Below are 26366 nucleotides of genomic sequence, written 5' to 3'. Positions count from 1 at the left end.
ATGTGCTGTCAGCAGTCCCTGCTCATGACCATCTGCTGGGCATCCTTGTACCCACAAAAGCCAATACCCATAGGGGATGTCCCCTCTTCTTGCCAAGGTCTTGGAGTGGAAGGGATGGGTCCAGCCTTGCTATGGTGCCGGCACTTCTACTTGAGACTGCACCATGGTTCTCCATCCATGGCCAAGCTGGGGCTCCCTCCTGGCCACACTCCCATTACCTCTCACGGGCAGTGGCACACTGAGACCTGGTGCTGTTGTCTGCTGCCCTGCCCTGCCCTGCCCTGCCCTGCAGACAGCACAACATCTCTGCTTACAGCAAACCGGTACTGTGCCTGCCTGTGGACATCCAGGCTCTGGCACTCGCCATCAATCCCACCACCTCTGATTTTCACAGGGAATATTTGCATCATTTTGCTCAATACCAGCATAGCTCTTTAAATGCTTGAAGTGCTGTAAAAATCTTAGCTAATCTTCAGAGACCTTTTTTTTTTTTCCAAAGCTCTTCATTACTCCCTAATTGTTCAAACTTCTCTTCTTTTCCTTCTGATTAAAAGCAGATTTTAGAAGTGCCGTTCAGTTTCTCAGCTATTTTCAAGTCAAATGGATTCCATCCCCCTCTCCATGTATTAATAACCTGTTCTCGTGCATCCCCCAGTGAGCCAGTAAAAGCCCTTCTGAGCAGAGACAAGGTGACAGCAGCGCTCCAGAGGGAGTGATTGGAAGGGGGTTACAGCTTGGAGGGAAAGAGATCCATCCATCCAGCTATCTATCATCCATCCTGCTATCATCCATCTACCAGAGAAATAACATTTGCAATTCTGCTTTAGCTCTTCCTAATAATCATTAATATTTTCTTTTACCTTCCCAACCACTAGTAGGAGGAGATGAAGGGGTCTGGGGTGCAGGCAGCTCCACGGGGCTGCGGGTGTGAGAGGAGGGGGTGCAGTGTGTGGTGCAGGCAGCTGTGTCTGTGTGCAGTGTGTGGGATGGCTGCACTGCTGGGAGAGGAAAGCAGGACAACCCAGTGCTGGTCACCAGCACGCCCTGCAGCAAGAGGGACTGAGTGCCCAGCTGGAGAAGCATCTTGCTGAGGGGATTCTAGGATTCTGGAGGTGAAGATCAGACAAAATGCTGCTCTGGGCTCTGGCCCTGCCCAGCAAGGTGAGCCTGATGTCAGTTGTGGATCCAAATAGTTCAGCGTGGTCACACACAGCACCCAAACATGCAGAGTGCATCCTCCTCTCTCTGTCTCCTGAGACTGGCCCCAAGGAGTCCCACTGTCTCCAGCTGGTAATGCCAGACACCACACCCCATCCCAGAGCCCCGTCCTCAGCCAGCTGGCCTGCCATAGGAGACGGGACAGTGATGGATTGCAGCATTTACACATCTTCCCAGGGAGGAAATGCCAGGTCCTGCAGGGCTCCATCAGCTGTCAGCAGCAGGCAGGACAGCACCAAGGCCATGCTGAGGAGTGGGTGCTGATTTCCAATGAGCAATGCAGAGGGCAGGAGGGGGAATCCCGTGTGCCACTGTCCAGGCCGAGTCTTGGGCACCTTCTCTCCTTTTAGTTATAATCACACTACCCACCTTGGGCTAGGGCAATAGCCCCATAAAGCATACCTGCTCATCTGGAGGGATCTGGGGGAGACCCCAGCAATGGCCATGGGGATGAGCTGCTGCAGTTAATGCTCCTGCTCTGCAGTGGGCTTCAAATCTGCTCCCAGGCTGGTTTGCATCATCTTCGAACCACTTGTGGCTCTTAGATCATCACCTCTCAGTGCCAGCAATTATAAAACTTTTAGAACTTGTGAGCCATCTCCTTGGTTGCAAAGGTTCTTCAGACCCAGGCTAAGGCACTGTTCTGCAGCTCTGAGCTTCAGTGTTACCCTGATGGGCATACAGCAGCTCTGGATCCGCAGCCACATCCATGATAAGTCTGAGATATTTCCTGTGCCCTGCTGGAGAGATCTCTTCTTCAGGCCACCCATGCTTCCCATGGAGCACCGTGAGACAAAGTCAGGGAGCTGATGGAGCTGGGAGAGCCAGGGGAGGTACCAGTGACTGGCACCTGGTACCTGGGAGAGCCTGCAAGCAGGGTCACCCACACCAGCCTCCAGCCTTCAGGAGATGCCAGCAGGTTCAAGACTTTGACCAATTCCATGGATGGAGAGATGCTGGTGGCCCAGGCGTGCAAAGAGCCACTGTGTGCCAGGGTGCCAGCATCCCCTCAGCTGGGCTATCCCGGCAGATGGCAGCAGGGATGCATCACAGCCTGGCAGTGCATGGGGACCTGTCTAGTGCCCCGACCTTGGAATAATCTTCAGTAGGATTAAGAGCTTAAATGTATCCGTGTAATTGCCAGGCCTCTGCTGAGCTGGAGAGAGTGTGAGTGCCAGCACAGGGAGGCAGTGCCCAGGCGTGCTTGCTCTTTCCTGCTGCCTGCTGGTGCCTCCTACCATTGCCACTGCTGCAGGTTCCACTGGGAGCCACCAACATCCCTAAGCATGGATGGCAGGTGGCTCGAGAGGGATGGTGCCCAGGCACTGACAAAGAATGGGCTCCAAAGGGAAATTTAAAGTGTGCAGGGTCCTGAGTGTGCTGCCTGTACTTCCTTGGCATCAGAAACCAGAAGATATTTGGGGTTAGCAGAGGTGTCAGAGGCTCTCAGACACCCCCAAGGAGCACCCAGGTGCTGGACTAAGGACACACAAAGCACTAGGATGGCCCCTGCCCAGCCATGCCAGCGGGGTGTCAGCACCCCAATCCCAGCCCCAGCCCCTCCATATGATGCAGGGCTTGGCACAGAGTGGGGAGCTGCCATCCCAGCCCCCTCACTGTCTGCCTAATGGTCCCTGACATTTAAATGAGATTTAGTGCTCAGCCCGATGCTGAATATTCATGAGCCCATGCGGCCCTGACAGCCCGGCTGGGGCTGCTCTCATGATTAATAATTTGTTTTTCCCTTTACTGTAAACCTCACCTGCACTTGCTGCTTGCTCTGGCACTGCCAGCTCCATGTTTGCTGGGGAGCACCCATGGTCTGGCCCTGCAGGTCCTTCACCTCCCTGCCTGCTGTGGGGCACCACTGCAGGACCAGGCACTCCCAAGGACCTGGCCAGAGTGACATCTGCCAAGCACCAGGAACCTCTTCATTGCTTAGTGGGCCAAGCTCTATGCATGGGAATGAATATCCTGTGTGCTACCAGAGTAGAGGCAGCCCTGGATGCCTGGTCTCTGTAGTAATTCCAGTTGCCTTCACACAGAGACATCCTGGAGAGATACAGCCAAGTTCTCCTGCTGCTTGCATGCTGGGCTCCCTCTCAGCTGGCAGCAGCTCATGTGGTGCTAATGCTTCCAAGCTCTCCCAGGTGGACAGGCAGGAGGTGAGTAGTCCACAAGCCCAGTTTCCAGGACCTGCTTTTGGTGCTGTTCATGGGATTAATGGCTAGTTCTGATGTTCGCTCTGCAAACCCAGCACAGCAGTGTCCAGCCCCACTGACATCCTGTACATCATTCCCAAGGTCACTGCTCCCAGGACCCTCATTTCCCATCTCACTGCTTGCAGTGGTGTCCTGGAGGTATGAGCAGCAGCACAGCCAAGGGGGACCTGCCCCAGGGAGATCCCTTGGGACTCAGGGGAAGCTGGGGGCCCAGGCTGCCATCTCCCCTCTGGCTCAATAGATCAGCTCCGGCAGCTCTGCACAAATTGCATAAATATTCATGGAGAACTGAAGGAAATGTGACTGTCCCGGCTGATTATATGCGCCTGTCCTGAAGACTGCGGCTGCTCTCCAGGTACTGCTGGCCAAGCTGCTGTCTTATGGCAAGATACAGCATGGGTACCCCATGCTGCCCACCTGCAGCGTGGGGCACGAAGCTGCTAGGGCCTCACACAGGGCTGGAACAAGGCTGCAAGCTCAAACCAAGGATGAGGCTTTCCCAGAGAAGTCCCAAGATACCCAGGGTTTTCCCACAGTGTCACACCAGTCTCTACACACAGCCCAGCAACTGCCCTGCATGCAGTCATGGTAAACCACTCCCCAGAGACATGTCACATCCACTTTGGTGACTCTGGTATGTTCAGCACTGCCTCAGCTCCCTGGTACTTTGGGCAGTCATGGGCAGAGAATGGGACAGAGCTTCTGAGAACAGCCCGGGGAGACTTCCCAGGGAGACAGCCCAGCTGGGATCTCTACACGCTGTAGAGATTAATCCTCTGCAGACCTGAGCAAGGTGCTGGGCTAATAGCCTGATTTATTCCTTCCCGTCTCTCTGGAGCACGGGAGGTTCCCCACTGTGTCCTGAACGACCTCATGCATAATACCATGCACAATCCTATTAATGCCGCCCCGCCACGCGCTCCCTGCTTAGTGCCGCCACTCGCCAATGCAATTTCCCCATGATATATGGGAAAAATAATTGAACTATATTTGAAAATATATTGAGAATTATGGCACGCACACGACGGGATTTATAGGGGCCATATTTCACAAAACCATAACCCTGCACACCAAGGTGCCCGGTGTTTGCAGGGAGGGACCCGTGGTCGTGGTGGGTGCATGTCCAGGGCATGCAGTGGGGGAACAGGTGCCACCACCCTCGTGGGCCTCAGTATGTGCCTGTGGGAGTTGGTACAGAGTGCAATGGGATCTGGCACAGGCCTGTGCCCTGGGAGCAGAGGGTTGTGCCCCAGGAGCAGGCAGGATGCAATACCCGGCTGCACTGGAAGTGGAGGATGCAGCTGCAGCCACACATGCAGCTGTGTGGGCATGGCCACTGCCAGCCAGAGCTTGGCTGAGCTTAATCCCCTCCCAGTGGGAGGGAGGAAATGCTCCTGGCATCGTGCTGCCTGCTCAGCTGCATGGCCCAGCTCACTGTGCCAGGTGGCCAGTTAGCCACATGCTGGATCCCCTGGCCTGCCCTGAGATGTCCCCTCGAGGGTGGCTCCCCAGCCTGAAGGAGGTAGGAAAAGGGCTGAGGGCTCTGCACAGAACTTCCAGACAAGCGATATTCTGAAGCTGCCCTGCCTGCAGAGGGGCATTTCCCTGCCTGGCTCTGCATGCCCAGTGCAGTGACAGGGCACAAGGGATACATCCTTTCCCTCCTCATCCCACCTCTGCCCCTGCAAAGCCCCTCTGCTCTTTGGTCAAATGCCCCAGCACCCCTGCCCGCCCACTGCCCCCCAGGTTGCCATGCTGGGCACGTCCTCAGCACTGTGGGCGCCGCTGGCACAGGTGCTGCGGGGAATATTAATCTTTAATTTCCTGTCAAAGCCTCTCGCTGGAGAGAGCAGCACCGGGCACGGGGGCACAGCAGATGCCCTCTGTGATGGGGGGCCAGGAGACAGGCTGCCCCGGGCACGGCGGGTTCAGATGGGGCACTCAGCCCTCCACCGTGTCCCACAGCTGCGCAGCCCTGTGCCTGAGGCAGGCAGGGGAGCAGCGGCAGCAGATGTGGGTTTGCCTGCGGGAATGAAGAGCAGAGAAGCAGCTATGCTGCCCAGATGGAGAAGGTCCCCCAGGACCACTGGCTGCCAGGGCTGGGTAGGGAGATGACCCTGTGGGAAGCCCACTCTCTCTCTCTGGCCCTGGCTGACCCAGCTGTCCTCATGGCTGCCCCTGAAAGGGGAGCATGCAAGGATGGGATGGGATTTACTATCAGCTCTCAGGGATGAGGGGTCACAAAGCCTTCATCTCTGCGGGCCATTGAAGGGATCCCGGGGCATCACTGCCTGGAGGAAACTCCCAGCATGCCCTGGGGAAGGAGAACTATAAATAGCAGCTCAGTGAAGGGCGGAGGGGGACTGTTTGGGAAGCTGCTTTGTGAACAGGACAAAGAAGAGGCGTCTTTGCACTTGCTCTTCATTAGCTGCCTTCCTCTGGCTGGCCGGGCCAGGATGCGCTCACATCGAACGACAGCAGGATGTAGCTGTCGGTGTCAAGGACACGAACAATAAGGGCTTTAAATAGCAGCGCTGCTTTTGAAACCCACTTGCCTGCACCACAGACAGAGCCCAGGAAAATTGTGCGGCACGAGAAACCAGGGACGTGGGAGCAGGGGTGCCCTCACCCCAAGGAAGGCACCCCCGTGCCACGGCTGCTGCCCTTAGGCAGGTGGTCTGTGACCAGGACATGTGGAGCCCTGCCCAGAAGTGCCACGGGATGCCTGGGCAGATGCACTCCAGCCCCTCTGGCAGCTTCCAAGCAGCAATGTCCAAAGCTTCCACTGCACGGTCCCCTGAAATCGGCTAATTGGCAACATCTCCCTGTGCTGCCAGAAAGGTGCCCTTTGGTCGCTGTTTCCTTTCCTTTCCTCCGGCTCTGGCTCCTGGGCTCTGAACTCCTCCCACCTTCCAGCAGGGGATGAAAGAGCCCTGAGGGACTGCTGCCGGCATTCCTTCCTCACCAGGCATGGGGAAACCTCTTCACCTCCATCAGGATGAGCAGAACAGCCAAGCGGATCATTTGGTGGCACGTGAGATGGATAAAGAAGGTGCTTTGCTGTCCTGGGGAGCCCAGCTCCACGCTGTCCTGGTGCAGGACACGGGGTAAGGTGCTTGGGAGCAGCACATGAGACTGTGGAGAGAGATCGGAGCCAGCGAGCCACGTGTGAGCACGTGCGTGTGCACGGGGGGGCCCGGCTGTGCGTATTAGCAGGCCCTTAAATCAACACAGCACTTCAGACAGGAAGGAAATAGGCTTTGCCGACGGCAGGAGCGGCACTTGCTTTGTGCACATTACAGAACATCAGGAAAATGTCAAATTTACATAAAAATGATACAAACTCATTGGAAGAAACATGCATCCAATTATCGGCCCCAGCGCTGGCACGGCTCCGCAGCCAGAGGCTGGCCAGCGGCTGGCTGCAAGGGACCCAGCCCCAGGCCACACATTTCATCTCTGGGTGTTTAACATCAAAGCTGCAAACAGCCTCAGCTCAGCTGGCCGCCGAGCTCGCCTGCTCCCTCGTGCCATGCCACTGCCACTGCCACTGCCACTGCCACTGCCACTGCCACTGCCACTGCCACACCACTTGGGCACGTGGGGTGCAGGGCAGGGGTGGTAGTGCCCAGCTGAGGCTGGGTGGGATTCAGTCCTGCTCCTGCCATCTCCAGTGGGGAAGGGGCTGTGTGATTGCAGCCCCCCTGTATGGCAGCAGCATTGAAGGGAGGTGGGAGCACAGCTGAGCAGCCTGGAGGAGCAGGGATGGAGAGCTTGCTCATGCAAAAACACCCAGAGATTTTTCTGGCACCAGGTTGGGATCCCATTCCTGGCTCTGTACTAGGCTATCCCAGCGGACTTCCCTCCTTTGGGCATCCCCAGGACTAGGGGAAGCCACATCTGGCCCATCCCTCCTGCTGTGGCCCCTCAGCTGGGCAGTGTGGACTGGGCACAACAGCCTGCATTCTCCTGAGGCTGGGGTCACCAGAGGGACCAGGGGTAAGCATGGAGATGTGGGCAGGGGCTATCTCAGTGGGTGTTCTCCAGCCTTGCCTGTGCTGGCATCACACCCTCCTGCCGGGATTAATGGCCCATCCTGCAGCCCCTTCCCGGCACGCTGAACTCTACATTTCTGTCCCTGCTACCCGGCGGGATTGATGTCTCACTGAGTGCAGGCAGCGGCTGTAACTCATGCCCAGGAGCTGGGCTCCCGGCTCGTTACTCACTGGGTACCGTCTCCCCATGAGTTACAGCTCTGCCTCGTGCTGGGACACCTCAGTAGTGAGGGATCAGGGCAGGGGTGAAAATGTCTGAGGTAGGGCTGAGGCAGGGGGAAAATCTCTCTCTCTCTAATCTGACTTCCCAAGCCATCTCTTAGGCTGGCATCCCCGGCACACCCCCATGGAACCTGCTCATGCCTCTGTCCCTGGCTGAGAGGTGGGCACACATGGCCCTGAGGAGTGATGCTGGGGTCCCGGACAGGGGTGGAGGGTGGCACCACAGCTGGGATTCCCCGTACCACACCCGCCAGCTGGTGCCCAGGCTGCAGCGTGTGGGGGAGGCTGACGAGCTGTTAATTACAGGTGCTGCTTGGCTGGTGCAGCGCGTCTCTGCTGCTCGGCTGGCAGAGCCGTGCGGCGGGTGACACACTCCATGATAAATTGATATCCCGTTTAGCATCAATTTTCCCTTCTCTGGTGGCAGACAGCTGTGCTAATGGGATGGGACAAGTGAAAATGAAATAACAGGCCCTGAGCACACCGGCACACGCCACACTGTTGGCACTACTGCATGGCTGTCGCTCCCCAAGAGACAGGCAGGACTCCACACACCCTGGTGTGGGAGAACCACAGGGCTGGCAGCCTCCGGGATGAGCTGCCTTCACTGTGGTTGTTGGTGCCCACCCGGAGTGGATTTGTGACATGGTGTGTCAGCTCTAGGTGCCAACTGGTGTTTGCAGCACCTGAAGAAGCTGCTCATTTCAGTGGGCTTTGAGACTAGCACAGGAAGAGGACTGGCTGCAGCATGACCAGTTCTCAGTGGCCAGCATGAGACTGTGTGGTGTCTGCATCCGCTTGGTGTTTGCAAAAAAATGTAGAGGGTGGTGACTTGGCACATTTCTTATAGCACAGCACATAGCTAGGAACCAGTGAAGGATTTGGTTGGCATTCAGTGCCCATGCTATATTGGGTATTTGCAATGCACACAATGCCCAAGCTGATGTGTGCAGCATTCCCAGTGCCTGCGCCAGATTTGGTGTTAGCAATAGCCCGTGGCACTCTGTACCCACACTCGCACACTCTTTTCCGTGCACTCAGCACCAGCCACATGCTTGTTATCAGGAGTGTATTTGTCAAATTGGTGCCTGCGGTGTGTTTGCAGTCATGGTGTGTGTAGCGCTTGATGCCCACAGTTTGCTTGATAATTGCAGAGTGCTCAGCAGTTAATACCTGTGGCATCATTGTTATTTACACAGCCCTTACACTCAGTGTCAGCAGCACTCGGCATACACAGTGTGCTCAGAGTGTGCACCCCGCCGCTGATGATGTTTGCAGCACCTTCAGTATCTGGTGTCAGCTGTGGTTTCGTGTTTGCCAAGCGCTCAGCAATCTCTCCATTCAAGGTGTGCCCTGCGTCTGTTCAATTTGGCATTTGAGGCGTAGCCCGTGCTCGCACCAGCCGGCTCTCTGCCGTGCGCTCAGTATTTTGATTCCTGTGGTGTGATGAGTGTTCACAGCAGACTGCTGGCACTGTGGTTGGTGTCCAGCACCAGTGCATGTGCAGTGCCAGCAGTGGGCTCAGCCTTGGTGCCCGCAGTGGGCTCAGCCTTGGTGCCTGCAGCATGCCCCCCACTGCCCGTGCACTCACTCTCACGGTTGTGAGCCCACCGCGGTGCCCAGTTTACTGCTCACTCACAGTGTGCTCTGTAAGTGCAGGTCATGATGTGGTCGGCACAAGCTTCCTGATACTTTTGCATTTACAGAGCTTGCTGTACAGTGTTAGTGGTGTTCCTGCTATCCAGCCTATGCTTGGTGCTGGATATTGGCCCGCTTTGGAGAAGCTACACACTGTGTGCACTGCTAGCACCAGGTCTTGCATTATCAGTGCCACTAGCCTATTCAGGCTCGGGTTCAGTCTCACTCCAGTGAACTCAGAACTCACAGTCTATCATGTATCCCATGTTCACAGTGCAGTTTTCAGTGTCTGTGGCACATGTGGCACCAGCAGTGCCCTCTGTGCCCAGCATCAGCTGCCAGTTTGAAGGGAGCTAGTGCATGGTGCCTGATGGTGACATGTTTGCAATGGCCCAGCTCACATTTGGGGTCGACATTTCCAGGATGCTCGGCAGTCAGATGTTTTCCTTATTTGCAGTGTGCTGCAGATCGAGATCAATGAGATGTTCGGAGTTTGCAACATGCACTTGGTGCCAGCAGTGTGCTTGGGGTTTGGAGCACACAGGATGCTGAAGGCATCAATTCCTCACTCCCTGGCACAGCTCGTGTGCCATGTTTGCCCTGTGCTCTACAGCCAGGTGGGCTGCCTTGCTGTCAGCGCTCATGGCTAATGTAGGCGCCCATGCAGTGTGCTCAGTGGCCAGATGTGTACTGTGCCTATGGTGTGCTCAGTCCAGGGTCCCCTTCCGAGTGACTGTCTCCAACTTCCCACTCACCTTGCAGACCCAGTCTGTCCACAACATCTCCACCAGCAATGAAGGGGCAGGGGCAGGCCCGGGCTCCCAGCCCCGTTGGCCAGCAGCCTGGGGAGGGCAGGCAGGGTGCCCCCACCATATATGCCATCAGTGGAGCTATGGCATTAAAGTTGAGGTTTTAATCACACAAATGTTGGAAAATGGGGAGTGATGGTTCCCATGGTAACACTAACTCTGCCCCTTGCTCCTGGCGCACGGCTGTGCACGCGCAGGACCGTCATGGGCACCATGCAGCTGAGCTATGGCTGTCTGGGGAACCATAACTCCCAGCCTCCTGACTTGGGTGCATTTAAAACCTCAGCCCTATTGCTGTGCTGAGGCAGCTCTGCTGACAGTTTACGACTCTGTTGTTTTTAGGAAAAGCAAATGGGAAGCAGGAGCTGCCTTGGTGAAGTACTGCAGATGGGACAGGAGGAGCAGTCCGGGGCCAGGAGGTACCACAGGGTGTTTGACCCAGCACCGGGTGTCCATGACTGCAGGGGTCAGGGCAGGATGGGGCCTGCAGGCACAGCTGAGTGTGAGGGAGCACCTAAATGATGTCTCTCAGGGCAGATCCGCATGCTCCCCTGGCTGGGAACACTCCCATCCAGCTTCTCTCATCCCTCAGGGCCAGAGATGGGATGGAGAAGTGAGGTGTGTGGGTACCAGGACTGCTGCCCAGTGTGGGGTCTCCTGGAGTGCCAGCATTTCCTGTACCCTGGACTGGGGCTACTTGCAGTCTGTATTTCTCCAGAGGTGTCTAAAACACCTGGTGATGGGCTTCCTGACACTGCTGGGTTGGCCTTCAGCCCTGCAGCATTCATCACCCTCCCACTCTCATGCCAATGCACAAGAGACCTTCTCCCCGGTGCAGGGTCAGGGCTCTTTGGGGTTGCATGGGGCTCTCATCCTCCCTGCACACCACAACAAGGCTACATCCTCCTGCACACTGCCTCTCCAGTGTGGCACAGCTCTTGGAATGTCCCCTTGGCTGTGAGATGACATTCCAGCTGTGCCAGCTGTGTTCAGCAGCAGTGCTACCCACACCTGCAGCTGTTCGTGCCAGCATGCCAGCCCTGATGGGGGTGTGCCAGGGCTGGTGATGTCGAGGAAGGACAGGGACACCCAGTTGGTGCTTGGGTTCTGCACATTGTGGCTGGGGCTCATCCAAGCATGGAGCCCAGTGCTGTTGAGGCCACTCACAGCTGGCTGCAGGGTTGTCCTCCAGGCCCAGTCCAGTTCATCCATCCAAGCATCCCCTGCCCATAAATCAAAAACTGATGGTAGGCTACCTTAGGAGCTCAAGCACCTCCAAAATCCTTTTCCCTGAGACTCCTGAGAGTCTCCTGGCCTGCCTTGTGATCAGGGAGTACTGTGGTGAGCTGCCAGCCCTCCAGTCACCTTTGCTCAGTTGTCACTTGGGAGGGAGTTAAGCAAGGGTTTGCCCCGCTCACAGCAGGACTGGGTGAAACTTGTCCATCTCTGGCTGCACTGGCTGGAGCATCTCCAAGTACTGCCCTCTCTGCCCAACTGCTGCAGCTCCCATAATGTATTCATCCCAGGATGCTCCTGTTCAGCTGCAATATAAGTATTGGAGTTTATTACACCATTAACTTTAAAATTTTATAAACCACCAGGCAGGTGACAAGTGGTGGATGCGGGGGGTCTCAGGCTGTGGACAGAGAGGCTGTGAGGGAAATAGTGCTGGGGACTGTCCCAGCAAGGTGCTGAGCCTGCTTCCCTGCCATGCTGGTGTTTTTGCTAGGAGTGCAAGCCCAGTGGCACCCCAGGAGGGTGCACCACTCCCAGGTTGCTCAGCACAGTGTGGCCATGTGCCAGCCTGCCTGGATGCCCTCCTCAAGATGGCAGGGAGAAGGGAGGACCAACCAGCTGCAGCAATAAAAGGCTATAAAACCAAATGACTGTCTCTGCATGCTGCAGTGATGGCTCCCAGGGTGTCTTCCCCTTCCTAACAGTGCTGAGGGCAGGAGGGACTGTGCACATCCCATTGCCCGTGCACAGAGCCAGGGCTCCTGCTGCCATGCAGCAGCTCCCTGGTCACGTCTGCGACAGCCTTTCCAGCCGTGGGGGATGCTCTGGGGGTGATGAGGCCATTTCCTCCACTCCTCCCACGCAGGATTGGAGGGCAGCGTCAGCCGAGCCTGATCTCCTGCTGGTCACGGGCCAGCGAGCATTGCCAGATCCGGAGTCAGGAGATGGGTGCTGGGTTGAGCATCCTCCTGGGGATGCTGAACACCCTCTGTGCTGACATGTCTAGGCATCCACCTGGGGAGAAGACTCTGTTTTGCTCCTCTGCATGGATTTGGGAGCCTTTTAGATTTGTTTTCTCTCTGTTAGAATGTTTGTGCCGTGTGATCCAGTGGCTGGCTCAGTTTGGGGGTGGTTTGTACTGACAGGATCAGAGCAGAGCATGGACAGAGAGTGCTGGCTTTCAGCCTGGCAGAGCCAGGGCTGTGCAGGTCCATGGCATGTGGGGTGTCTCAGGTGGAGAGAAGAAGGGGCAGAAGCAGGGACTGCTGCACACAGGTGGGAACCCCATAGTGTCCACTGCCTGCTGCCTCTTCCTGGGCAACCGAGCAAGAGCTGGCTGGGTGAGCATTTCTGGGGAGAGGAATTCAGGAGGGTGACAAGTGGTATCTCACTGCTCACCATGGTTAAATACCATGGAATCAGCCTGGGCTCAGCACAAACCCTTTTCTCCCATGATCAGGCAGGCATTGGACCCATCATCCCATTGAGTATCCATGGGATCTAACCCAGCTCTGATGCAGGCATTGTCCTCTTAGCCATCAAAGAGATGCTCCTACACCCAGATCCAACTGAAACCCACTCCTTAAATTCCTGGAGGCAGGACCTTAAAAACCACATAAACTCAGTGTTGTTTTCTTGGCAGCAGCAAAAGGTGTCCAGGGCACCTTGTGCGAGCTCATGCTCACAGCTTACAAAAGAGACTTTGTAATTGAGGTTTTGCGCTTAATGAAGGAATAAATTGAATGGGAGTGTTGTCTTTAATTGGGGTGTTGCATTAATTAAGGTATTGCACTTAATTGGGGTAAAGCATTTAATAAGGTATCATGTTTAATGGGGGTAGTTTACGTAAATAGGGTCAGTGCGTTAATGGGGTGCTGCATCTCCCATGCGTCTGCTGGCCCTGGCGGACTTTTTATCTGTCACAGTGGGACAAACTGGGGACCAGGACCACCAGTGAGGCTGGCCTGCACTGGAGCTGCCGTCTTCCCCATCCCAGCATGATGCAGTGCTCAAATCAATGGCTCCGCTCCTACCCGGGTGCGTACAGCTCCCTCCCACCATTCCCAGCCCCACCACTCCCAGTGGGTGCAGGAGGATGGTGCAGAGGGGTTCGGGCAGCATTACTGCTCCTGTTGCCCCCCCACAGCCAGCTCCACAGCAGGCAGTGATGCCTGGCATGCTCATCACACTGTCGCCAGCCTTGCTCTCCTGTAATTGGAGTGGACATGTTGTCATCCCACATCTCCCCACAGCCGCGGCGCTTGCTGTCCTTGCTGTGGAGCCTGGCCTGCTGGGCAGGCGCCGGCAGCATGCTGGGGAGGACATGGAAGGAGGCTGTTCTTGTTAAACCAACGTGTTTGCAAGGGTCTCAGAGGATACAACTTGCATGAGGCAGAGCTGAGTGCTGCGGCCAGCTGGGCTCTGCAGTCACGTTCCCTTCAATTAGATCAAAAGTAATGATTGCCCCAGATCCACTTCCCTCTGGGCATGGGGCCGTGGCCAGAGCCAACTCTGGAGTGTGAGGAGCTGGCGAGGAAGATGTAGCAGCCAGTTCAAGGGCTTGGGCTGGCAGAAGAAGCACTCAGCAAGCTGGATCCATATCCCAGCCAGTTTAGCCGAGCAGAGTATCCAGTGAGAGCTTCCTGATGGGGGTGTCCCATTGGACAGCTGCCTGAGGACCATGCAGGTCTGTAATTGTCTGGTCACCCATGTCCCCCACCCTCCAGGGCTGCCCCTGACACCCCACTCTCGGTCCCCTGAGCTGATACCCTGCATCCCTCCTGAGAAACCACAGCCCTGCAGGTTGGCTGGGAGGGTGAGCTCACTGCAGGTGAGCACACCTGTGCTGGAGTGCAGTGGGAGTTTGGGTTTTGGTATAGGGAAGAGTCAATCCATTGGTTGGGGGACAAGAAAGGGAAATCACAACCAAACCTTCATCTGGACTGGGCTAAGGATAGAAACAGCCAATGCCTGCATCTTGGAGGGAATGAATCACCATGAGGGTGATGGAGGGCACCACAGCAGGGTCAGGTTCACCAAGCATCCCTCCAGACTGTGGGGCCAGCTTCTCCTGTGTGTAGACTTCACCTATCTCCTGCTGTGTTCTGTGGGTGTGTCAGAGCCCTGATGTTGTAGAAAGCCCCCTCCTTCTGTGCTCAGTTATTTGGTCCATGGATGCAGCCTCTTAACCTCCTCTGCTCTCACCTAAACCTCCAGTATCTCCAGCTGGTCTCCATCACTGCTCCCTGTTACTGCCATACTCTATACTCTTTACAATTAGTTTGGATTTTCCTTGATGTGTGTCCCGGACCAGACACAGGGCTCCCAGTAAGGTCTTGCCGCCAGCAAACACTTCAGATGCCTCATGAATGACTCTCCTTCTCACGCAGCCCTGAGCAACGTTGTCCTTTTCACTGAGTTCAGTGCAGTTGCAGGACTGCCAGACATCCCATATTAAACTGATAGATCCCATATGAGGTTTGATCCCAAAGAATGAGGTTTCTCCTATTTTCTCCTAACTTCCAGCTGCTTTTCCAAGCGTCTGCCTGGCTGCTAGGCATCTGGAAACAGCTCCTGCTCACACAGATAACTGCACCTGCAGAACACGTCCTGCCTGAGGGTTCCACCCCTCTGCATGCCTTGTTTATCCACCTGGGATTTTCCTGGGATTTGGTGTTGAACTCAGACAAGCTGATATTGCTGCCCACTGCTGAGCCAGGCTCTGTCCTGCGCTCCTGCCCACTTGGCAGCCCTGCCCTCCAGCCACTCACCCTCTTCTTGCTGGGCAGATTTGCTTCCTGCCCCAGCCCAGCTCGTGTCCTTTTGAATTGTATCTGATTGTTTTCAGGCCATTTCTCCGATTTGTCAACATCATTTTTAATTCCAGTCCTGTCTTCCCTGGCACCCGAAGCCTCCCCACATCATCTGAGTGTAGTACATGGGCCCTTTGCCAAGTCCCTGACGATCAGCATTCCCCCGGCTGGGGGGCACAGGGGTTAGCAGGAGAGACTCCACTTTCCCAGTCTGCTGGCAAGCCCTTGGCTGGCTTTCCCATCCTGTTGGCTTGCTTGCATGGTGGCTAGTGAAGTCAGTACAGGAACCCAGGGCATTTTGCTTCTCCTGACTGTTAGCATCATATCCAAGGACTGGATGAGGGGCCATGAGAGGGCAAACTGTAGCTGCATGTGGCCAGGTGCAGGGGCAGATGAGCCCCACTACACACCAAAGAGTTTCCCCATGTGGCCTTATGCCCCCCATGTGCAGGCACTCAGCCACAGATGAGGGGCTCTGATGTGGAACCTTGGGGACCTGAAGAAATGTTGGTGAAGGGGCAGCACCAGCCATTCCTAGCTCATGCTTTGTTCTCTGCCTTGTCTGAGTAGAAAGCAGTCCCTAAGCCCTACTGCCCTGCTTCCCAAGCCATGCTGCTTCACCACTCACTGCACCTCCACCCCACTGTCTCTGCCAGCATGCTCTCTCTTCCAGAACTCCTGGCTGTGAAGCCACAGTCCTCCCCTCTTCATGGCTTGTAAAATGCCTGCAGCTGCTGCTGGGGATGGGGCTTGTCCTATGGGTGCCACTCACTTGGGCACAGCTTGATCGCAACCTGTGCTGACTGCACTCTAGCTTTGGGTAATTCTGCAAGGGGATGAATCCCCAACACACATTTGCCCTTGCTGGGTGGACGGGCAGGAGCAGAGTACAACAGGAGAGGAGAGCCAAGAAAGGAGACAGGAGAGGACTTACCTCTTTGGCCACACAGGAGGGGATCATTCTGTGGGGATGGTGCTGAGACATGTCCCCAGTCCAGGTGGCAGTTGATAAGGGAGCTGAAGATGCCCAGAGAAAGCAGGAGTATGTGATCCCCTTGGTATGGGGGATGAAGTCTTGTGGGGAGCCAGGGGACAGTCCTACTCCCATGCCATGTCCAGCACACAGAACACTGGGCTCCAGCTGGTCCCACACTCACACAGCTCAGTTTGCCCCTGTACCTCAGGTTTGTGCTTATGGGGTGACCTGCCTGGCAGACCCTTCATGCCCTCATGTCCCTCACTGCCACAGCACCTGAGAGGTGCAGGCAGTGACTAAACATCCAGCTCTGCAGACCGAAAACCCAGGGCTGACCATTGCCTGGCTCCATGGAAACTCCTTGCCACAGGATCAGGCCCTTTGTGCCCATGGTCCTTGCTGGGCCAAGCATCCTCCAGAGGACCAGGGGCCCCTGTGGAAGCAACTGTGGTCTGGTGGCTATGTGGCTGGGGCACCTGTGGTGGCAGCAGTGCTTGGGTCACCTGGCCAGCCTACTCCTACCATGTCTTTGTGAGCTAGAGGTGCAGGGCTGGCACGTGCATGCTGCATCCCTTGGGCAGCGAGAAACAGGCGGCTGGGGCTGTGCGTGCTCCTTGCCGGAGGCAGCCTATCATGCTGTATTGACCCACACAGAGGCAGAAACATGTGTGCCATGCACAGATCGATGGGAAGATTGAAGATGCATGTGCGCTTGCCGGACGACTGGGGAAAGCTTTGTCGTTGGCATTGGCAGCACAGTGAAGGTCATGCTGACCTGCGGCGCAGTCCCTGAGGAGAGGCGAGGCCTCTTGTCGCGCTCATGGGCGGCTGTCTCATCACTTGTCCTCCGGAGACCCTGGATTCCCTGCCAGGCACGCACCTTCTCAGCAGAGCCATGTCTGCTGCGGGGGGGAGGGGGGGGTACCCAGTCTGGACTTGTTCTGGGAACAGGGAGTTGGTGTTACCCCCACCACTGTGCCACAAAGCAGTGTCACAGAGGGTTGTTTGACTTGTGAGTGAGTGAGTGAGTGAGTGAGTGAGTGAGTGAGTGAGTGAGTGAGTTGGTTCAGCCTTTTTAGCTGTGCAAACCCTCCATCACCAGCTGGTGAAACCAGGGCAGGAAGCTGAGAGAGATCAAAACTTGCTGGCAGAGGTGTTATGCATTGGGAACAGACAGACCCAGGTGTCATGTGGTTGGTGCCTCAAGGTTGAACCCATCACCTCATGACTGAGCCACGCTAGCAAAGCCCCACTGCCGCCGGCAGGACGGAGCAGGAGGGCACCCTGCTTGTCACACTGCCTGCAGGGCACTGCTTCCACGGGAGCTGGGTGCTGCCTGGGGCTGTGCGCAGGGTCGACGGTAGCGTGCCCTAGAGGGAGCAGACCCTGGGAGGAGCAAGGGCTCGGCAGGCCAAGACAGGATGGGGGCTACCCCGGTTCAGCCTTTCTAGCAGAGTTGGTCACTGTCTGTGGTGTCCCTCATTTCTTGTGCTCTGCCGTGGAACAATGAGGAGCAGCGAGGGAGGGAGGGAGGGAAGGGGGGCAGAAATGAAGCCGGAGGAACCCATCCCGTGTGCAAAGCGAGCGCAGTGGAGAGAGGGGCGGCGGACACGGGGAGCGGGGGGCGATACTGCCGCCCTCCTGGCTCCGGGGCACCGAGGAGCACGGCGGGGGCGGGGGAGGCACAGGAAAGTGCACCCCTGGCGCCCCGCGTTCAGCCCCGTTCCGGCGGCGTTTCGCCGGCCCGATCCCGCCGGGACAGCCGGAGCCGGGAGCGGGACGGCCGTGACACGGCGCTGGGCGCCGTGGGTCGCGGCGGGCCGCGGCAGGGAGGCGGTTAACGGCCAGGGAGCCGCCGAGGCAGGAGGAGTCCGCAGGCGGGCGAGCAGGAGGGGGCCGCCGGGCGAGCTGCCCGCAGGCTGCCCGCCCCCGCCGAGCCACGCCGCGCTCTGCCCCGGGGCGCACGGGCTGGCGGGGCACGGCGGGGCCAGGCGGAGAGCGCGGCGGCAGCGGCGACAGCGGGGGACAGGCTTCGTGCCCCGCCCGCCACGGCACGGCTCGGCATCGCACGGCGCGGCGCGGCACGGCGCGAACGACTCGGTATCGCACGGCGCGGCACGGCTCGGTTCCGCTCGGCACGGCTCGGCTCCGGCAGCTCCCGAGCCATTCAAACAAGTGGCTCCGGCAGCACTTCGGGGCCAGAGCTGGGGAGCGGGCGCAGCGTGGCTCCCTGCCCCGGAGGCGCCGGGCCCTTCACACTGCCTCTTTTCTCTGACGCTTGCTCTTTATTTGACGATGAAATAATGTTGACATGTCTTGAATTATTAAGTATTCCCTGGATTTTATTAGCACATGATGCCTAAATGCTGCCTGTATCTGCTGGGGTCTTAACCAGAGAGGAGCGAAGGAGAGAGGCAGAGAGACAGAGCGAGGGAGAGGAGAGAGAGGGGTTTTTGACAGCTGTATTTGTGCTGATAAGCGAAGGCACAAGGAGACGATCGACTAGTGAGACAAGAGGGAAGCGGCGGCTCGGAGCTGCTGAGAGGGGCTGCGCTTCCCTCCCGAGACGGCTCGGCCCTCCCAGTGCCGTGCTGGGGCTTGGGGGGGACCCGAACCCCCTCCCAGCGCCTGGCCGGGCTCTCGGCCGGTGCCTGTGCCAGGGGGCAGCTCGCTGGCTGGGCACACCAGCTGCACGGGGCAGATGCCGATTGAGATCGTGTGTAAAATCAAATTTGCTGAAGAGGATGAGAAGCAGAAGGAGAAAGAAGAAGGGGACAAGGAGAGCCTGATCGAGGAGCCTGCCCGGCCCCGCTCCCGGGATCTGGCCACCTTCGCCAGCACCAGCACGCTGCACGGCTTGGGACATATCTGCCGGTCGGGACGGCTGGGCGTGCGCCAGACCCTCTGGGCATTTGCCTTCCTGGCCTCGCTCGCCTTCTTCCTCTACCAGGCGGCCAAGTCAGCGCTGCTCTACCTGGAGCACCCCCACGTCATGGCCCTGGACGAGGAGGCCATCCGAGAGATGGTCTTCCCCGCCATCACCATCTGCAACATCAACCGCTACCGCCACTCGGCACTCACCGACGCCGACATCTTCCACTTGGCCAACATGACCGGACTGCCCCCCAAGGACCGGGATGGTCACAAGGCCACGGACCTGCTCTACCCTGACCCTGACATGGCTGACATTGTCAACCGCACCGGCCACCAGCTCGACGACATGCTCAAGAGCTGCAACTTCAGCGGCGAGAACTGCTCATCCCGTGATTTCACTGTGGTGAGTGCACACCTGGCTCAGCTTCCCTAGGGGCCCCTACCGGCACGGGGGGCACCCGCCTGTCCGCGTCACACCGGAGCAGGGCTCCCCGGCTCACTCCGGCTGCTGAAGTTTGCATCTCTCTCTGTTTGAGTTTCCCTCCAAGTTTCACATGGAGAGAGGGAGAGGATCCTCCGTGGGAGCTCTCAGCAGGGCTCTGCGCCACAGGACTGGGATGTCGGCAGGTCTGTGCCTGAGGGGCTCACGGGCAGGAGCCGCTGTGGGTGAGCAGCAGGGTTCAGTGGTCCCCAGGGTGGGTGTGCAGCGGCCAGGGGGAAAGCTATGGCATAGAGTCCTGCTCCAGCCTTCTCTTCCCCCGGATCAAAGTGCCCTGACGCAGGGTGCTTTACTTAGGGAGAGGGGCTGGAGCAGGGGGGCAGGCAGAGACCCCTTTGCACACAGGGGAACCTTCCTGCATTTGCGGGGTTAGCACTGGGATGTGTGTAAATGTGGAGACTGCCGGCATTGCACACGCACGTGTGCACATGCTGAGCACAAATGCCGAGCCGCTGTTCTCTGGAGGCACGGATACAGCCGGGCGAGCGGGGGGCTGCCCGGGGCTGCCCACTCACTGTCCGGGACTGGAAGCAGGGCCTCTTCCAAGCGGCGCCCAGTCTGCCCAGGCAGAAAGCCCCTGGCCGACCGCCGCCAGTGTACAGCTTTCACCAATATTGAGCCTGGAAATCACAAATCCCCGCTGTGGTTTGGGAAAATAAATGTGCTGAACGGGCGGAATACCTGATGGGACCCTTTTCAGACCTTAATGACTCTGGAAATGAGCCGCCTCTCTCCTACGGCTGCCAGGGGCTACTGCTCAGCTGGCTCCTACGTTCTCAGGAGCTGTGCTCCCAGCCGGACCCCGCTCCGTGCCGGCGAGTGGGGTGTGATGCCATGGGCTGTGCAGGATACTGGGGAAGAGAGGAGGCTCCGTGGGGCTGGAAATGGCTGATGCAGCATGTTCCGTTTCACTTCTTGCCCATCGGTAAAACGCCTGCTCAATGTGCAGAGTGATGCTGTCCCTGAGAAGAGACTTGGCGGGGGGGGTGCTGCCTTGTGCGGGGTGTTGGTGGTGGCATGGGGCACTGCAGTGGAGTGGGAAGGAGCGGGTGACAGCCCCACTCCTCCTGGGGATTTGCTGGGCTCTGTGCCTGCTCTACGCCAGCTGCTTGAGTTTGCCGGGGAGCAGTGTGGTTCAGCAGGGTTTGGAGCAGGAAGCTCTGGTGCTGGACAGTCCTGCACGTGCCTTGGCCATGCTGACTTCAGCCCTGTGATCTTCCTGGAGGATCCTGCACAGCTTTGGTTTGTGGGGGAGGCAGCGAGCCCAGCCTTGTGCTGGGCAGTGGCACAGCGTGACAATGGGATTTGGTGTGTGCTGAGCCGCGCTGTGATGTTGGCAGGGCAGAGCTCAGGTGTATGGGGTGGTACAGGCTTCCCACAGCATGGACAGAGTGTGTGACATGTGTTGTGCTGCGTGGCAGTGAAGGGTGACCACCAGGATAGTCACTGAGACCCAGTTTCTCAGCGTGTAGCCGTGCGGGACCAGCTGGCCTGCCTACCTCATCTGCTTATGAGTATGCCCTGGGGATGCCCAGGCAGCCGGACTCTAGTGTGCCAGCACCCTGCACTGGAGCAGATTTCAGGCATGAGAATGGCTAGTGCCAGCTGACCCATGGGCTCATGGCCGAAGAAGGGGAGTATAGGGCTCCTAAAGGCTCCACCCACCCTGTCCACAGCTCAACATTTCTGGCTTTTGAGACATCAGGGGCTGTCAGCAGAAAGGGGTGTACCTGTCACCTCTCACTTGCCTGGAGAAAAGGGGTGAACGTGGGGCAGGAGAGGCCGCGGAGATGGGTGTAGGGAGGGATAGGTGAAGATGTGATACACTTCTCAGCCACATAACATGTCCCGAAGCCTTGCCAGGCAGCAGTAAGACCTGTCAAGGCATCACACCATTTACAGCTGGAGCCTTCTACTCCCATTCTCTGAGCCAAATCGGTCCCTTGTACCTCCTGGGAATGACTGAAACACAGCACAGGCTTCTTGGCAGGCGAGTTGAGTCCCAGCTGTGCTGTGTGGGCTTGGGCACTCCTGTGCCTCCTGGCTGTGGTCCAATGAAGGGGCACCCAGGCTGCCCATATGGTGGGGAGCTTCAAGCTTTGCTGGTCCCATTTCTGGGTCCCCATGTGTGCCTTCATGTTCAGAAAGCTTTTGTACCCGCTCTGCTGTGGGCGAGCGTGTGAGTCACAGCATGTCCTAGCAGTGATGGAGGGCTCCCAGACTGCAGCACATCCCAGTAGGGCAAATGGCTTGGGCTCCCGGGGCACCCAGCACACAGTGAGCATCCTCTATAGCAGAAGCTGTTCCACAGTGATGCTGGAGAAGGGAAGAAGCTTTCCCTGCAGCAATGCTTGCAGGAGTGCTGGAGTCTTTCCTTCTCTCTGGGCATGAGGTGGACTTTGTCCTGAGGCTGGAAGTTTTTCAGCATGAGAGTGGCCAAGGTGTGGAGCTGCCACCAACTGCCTGTCCAGGAGCAGGAGCAGCACCAGGGCTGGAGCATGTCCCCTCGCACTGCTGCTTGCAGCCTGTTCTCACACAATAAATAACTTGCGCGGATCCTTTAAGTAAGAGCCGTGAGTGGTAAATGATCTTCCCCTATTTAACGTCACAAATCCACATTCTTTATGGGACAGCAAATTAAGAAACTATCGGGAAAAAAAATCCCCAGCGTAAGCATCTTCCTTGTAATAAAGCCCGGCTGGGCTGTAAATCTCCCCAGCGGCAGGGACAACCCTGAGCCGCAGCGAGGCTCCCTGCAGCCCCACTGACAAATGTGCCCCCTGCGCTGGCTGCTAGAGGGCCGGGCCTTTTCTGACCCTATTGAGTTGTGCCGTGCTCCGCAGACCCCAGCCCTGCTGTGCCCAGGGCACTGCCCGGTGCTCGCCAGCTCACGGTCCCATGGGTGCCTTGGTGAGGATGCCGGGCATGGAACACTCCTGGCTGGGCCCGTGCAGCTGCAGAGCTAAGGGTGCCGGTGCAGGAATCAATGGCGCTCTTTACATGCCATTAAACAGGAGATTGGGAAGTGTCCCCACGGGGCTGGGGGCTGGGGCTGAGCTGCCGTGGGTGGTTTGTGCTCACCCTAACCTCTTTGCCTGGCATCCCGGTACAGCCACAACCCGAGGCCAATTCTGGCCATGTCAGGTGGTGCTGAGGGAAGAGGGAGCCTCCTTGACAGTGCTTTGGAGATGGGGGTGCAGATAGATGGGGTGTGCAGGAGTTTGGGGGCTGTGGGAAGAAGTGCATGGAGGGGCCCCCTCAGTTGGCAGCAGCATGCCGCCTGTTTGCCGGCAGTGGCTGCAGTAGGAGCCTCTGCCCGCGGCCGGGCAGGAGCCCAGTGCCTTCCTCAAAACCTCATTCGTTGTCAAAAGCCTTTTGTTTGTGATGTGTGGCTGCCGAAGCCAGTTGTGCCGGGGCTGGAAGCTGTGGGGGGAGCAGGGAGGTTGCCGAGAGCTGGCAGTGCCTCTCGGAGCTGGCACCAGCCCCAGCTCTCCATGCCAGGCCTCCTGCCTGCCTGGGATGTGGGAAGTGTGAGGGGTCTCCCCAGTACTCCATGCAGACCCCAGAGGGGAAAGCCCTATGCTGAGATGGGCAACATCCTCAGCTGCATTCCACATGCACACAAGAGATCCTGGCTCAGGGGGTGGAGCAGAGGCAGCAGGCTGTTGCCTCTGCCTCCTCCCAGCAAGGCTCTCACACTGTGCCTGACATGGGGACTCTCTGACCTTTCCACCAGAATCGTACTTAATAAATGTCACATTTTCAGCCTATTTTTACTGGGTAAAAGAGGTGGACTGACTGTGTTTCACCTGCCCTGCCTGGTGCCTGCTCAGCGCCTGGCATTCAACCACTCAATTTTCCCTGTACTCTTGTGTAGGGCTGGGGTCCCCCCATCTGCTCAATGGGCTCCAGTCACTGCAGAACTTGCCCTGGCTGGAGTGCAGAGTGGCTCCGGGGCCAGGCAGTGCCATACGGGTCCCAGCACAGCATCATGTCCTTTTGAGGGTGGCATGGCTCTGACTATGATGGGTGTCCTACCATGCCTGGGAGGGACTGGCTGGGCTGGGGATGGTGATGTCAGTGCCCAGGAGAGGCTGGAGCATCCCTCACTGATCCCATGCCTGTGAGCTGCTCAGCTGAGCCCATCTGTGTCCATCTGGGTCGCAGTACTCCACTCACTGCATCCACATCCTGCAGTCCCAGCCCAGTGCCTGAGCCAGCTACCCAGGGGCTCACAGCCCATCTGGAACCTTCCATCTTCACAGTCTGGCCACTGTGCTTGTGCATTTCCAGGCCTATGTCCCAGGTAGTGCAGGCATGTTGCAGGTTGGCCGTGCTCCTGTCCAGGGCGGCAGCAGCAGCATCTCCGGCGCTGTTACACATGAGCCGCCTGGGCACGGCTCGAGGCGCTGTTTGTGCCAGAAACGGGGGACTTTAATGCAATTCGTTGCCATTTAATTTTACACAATTCCTGCTGCTTAATCCGCTGAGAAATGCTAATTTATACAATTCACGTCTAAAAATAAATGTCAGTCCAGCAGCTCCCAGCAGTGGGTAGCTGCTCCTGCCAGCCCCCACCAAAGCCTTCTGCAGGGACCCCAGTCTGGAGCCCACCTTGCTCCCTGCCAGCCTTGCTGCTACTCCCTGTCCCAGGTGCTCAGGCTTTGGCAGCTTTGTCTGGATTTCGGGATAATGGGATTCTGGGACACTGTGGTGGGAGAATAAGGGGTTGGCTTGCATGTAGGGCTGTCACTACAAAGTCTCTCGTGACAGTGGGACAGGGTGACAAAGGGACAAGCAGTTGTCTTGGCAATCTGACTCTCTTTCAGATTGTTGGGGAGACATTATTGCTGTGGGGGTGTCGTTGAGACCACTGCTTCCTCGTGAATTCCCCCAATAAATCTGGGCACAGCCCCATGTGCACCCTGGGCTGTGGCTGGGGGTGCCACGTGGGCTGCACATGAGGGGTCCAGCCATAGGTCAGGGCAGGTGCCACCTGGTTGGCAGGTATTAATTGATCACAAAGTGCCATTAATGAATGTGGGATGGAAGGGAAACACGCATCCCTCCTGCGTGGGGAGTGGGAATGTATCATTAGGTCTCTGAGGGGGCTGGATCAATGGGGACAAGGGGATCCATGGCTGGGAAGAACCTATACTGGGCTCCCAGACCGCTGCCTCTTGCCCTTGAACATCTCCATACCCTGCTACCCTCCAATGCCACTGCCCCAACCATCTCATACCCATTGCCTCCCTTTCCCCACCCCCTTGCTGAGCTGACCCCCATGCCACCTCCATCCAAGTGGAGTGCCACTGACACCAGCAGCACTGTGGAGAGGGTGCCAGGGTAGTGGGGTGGGCATCAAGGACCATGGTCGTGGGTGCCAACTCTCTGCAGGAGGAGGGCGAGGTGGGGGAGCAGGGGGGTGCGGAGGCGACGCAGCGGGGGAGCAGAGATGCTGGAGGAGCCGACGGCTTTCCCACCGTCTCCCTGATTGAGATCGGATCACCGTGAGCATAAAAAAGCTCTCTTCATAATTATATTTAATGAATTGACTTTAAAAGCTCTTATGCTCTTATCTGGGTAATTTAATATCACACACTTAATAAGCCTGTCTCTGATACGGGGGGAGCCAGCGGCCAGGACGCCCGCGCCTGGTGTGTCTCCCCAGGGATGTGGGACGTGCCATAAGGCTGGGCCCACGTGCCAGGCTGAGTGGAGGGGCATGCTGCTGCCCCCTGGGGCCAGGGCACCCGTGGGGTGACTGGGGGGCAGTGCCCCTCCAGCACTGCTGGCTGCAGAGGGGGCTGGGCACCTCGGGTGGATGCAAGAGGAATGGGGACAAGATATATGCAGAGGGGATTCACTCCAGGAGCTGGTGCCTGGGGCCATGGGTCGATGGGAACACAGGGCAGGGGGCTGACAGGGTGCAGGGTGACAGGTGGGGCAGGGGGATTCATGGGGTGCCACATGGCTGGCTAGGCACGGAGGAGGGTGGCTGGGGTGCAGGTGCCCTGTGCCAGCAGCATAGTTGGATGCCACATGGCCCCATTGCTGAAGGGCATTGCTGTGGCCCCGTCCTTTATGCCAGTGCCAGCTGTGGTAGTGGTCCCATGGACAGCACTGGGGACAGCCGTGCATCAGAGTGCAGCACAGGCTCCATTATGCAGGAGATCCCTGTCTCCTTCTGGCTCCAGCCTCCTGGGGTAGTCAGCTGGGATGTCATGGAGGTAAATGACGGCTTGTCACCACGGTCTCTGCAGCTCTGTCCCTTCCCCCCCCAGCTCCCCAGCTCCTGGAGTCCCAGAAGGGATGTGGGCTGCCTCCTGCAGGCCGGCATTGCTGTAGCCCCAGTAGGAGTCTTTGCGCCCCCATTCCCCCTTGCCACCCCCCCATGACCCATCACTGCGTGCAGGCGGGAGCCTGCGGCGAGCTGGAGGGAAGGCTCTGCCATATGGAGCCAGGGGCCCTGGGGACTGCAGGAGCCTGGGGCTGGGACCTGTGGCCATGGGGGCAGCCCCCAGAATCCTCCAGTCCAGATGCTCACTGGGCAGTGGGGTGGAAAGCCACTGGCCAGGCTTGTGCTCTCTGCATTTCAGAGTTAGAGCTGCTGTGAGCTGGTCTGTCCCCCCAGCCTGGCACCGTGTCCCCAGTCACCCTGCACCTTCTGATTCCCTAGGAGGACAGAACAGCACCTCCCAGCATCCGTGACTGTGCTGCCCCAGGACAGGTGTCAGGGACAGGGTCACAAGGGCAGGGTGAGTGATGTTGGCCCTTGGCCAGCCATCCCCAAGCTCTGGAGTGC

General features: G+C 57.8%; 1 protein-coding gene across 2 annotated transcripts in view; it reads left to right on the top strand.

Annotated features, from left to right (window-relative positions):
• ASIC4 (acid sensing ion channel subunit family member 4) overlaps positions 1 to 26366 on the top strand; it is a 62371-nt gene that overhangs the window by 15545 nt on the left and 20460 nt on the right. Inside the window, exon 1 of one of the 2 annotated variants that reach the window (XM_014888045.2) lies at positions 18355 to 19465. The exons of the other annotated variant lie outside the window; for it this stretch is intronic. Coding sequence (XP_014743531.1) covers positions 18890 to 19465 — 576 coding nt within the window. The 5' untranslated portion in view covers positions 18355 to 18889. Of the gene's footprint in view, positions 1 to 18354; positions 19466 to 26366 lie in introns of those variants that run through there. 2 annotated transcript variants of the gene reach the window in all.

The sequence above is a fragment of the Sturnus vulgaris genome, chromosome 7, assembly GCF_052056855.1.
Source record: "Sturnus vulgaris isolate bStuVul1 chromosome 7, bStuVul1.hap1, whole genome shotgun sequence".
Taxonomy (NCBI): Eukaryota; Metazoa; Chordata; class Aves; order Passeriformes; family Sturnidae; genus Sturnus; species Sturnus vulgaris.
Note: the sequence above shows the minus strand (reverse complement) of the source record. Positions and strands in the feature narration are given on the sequence as shown.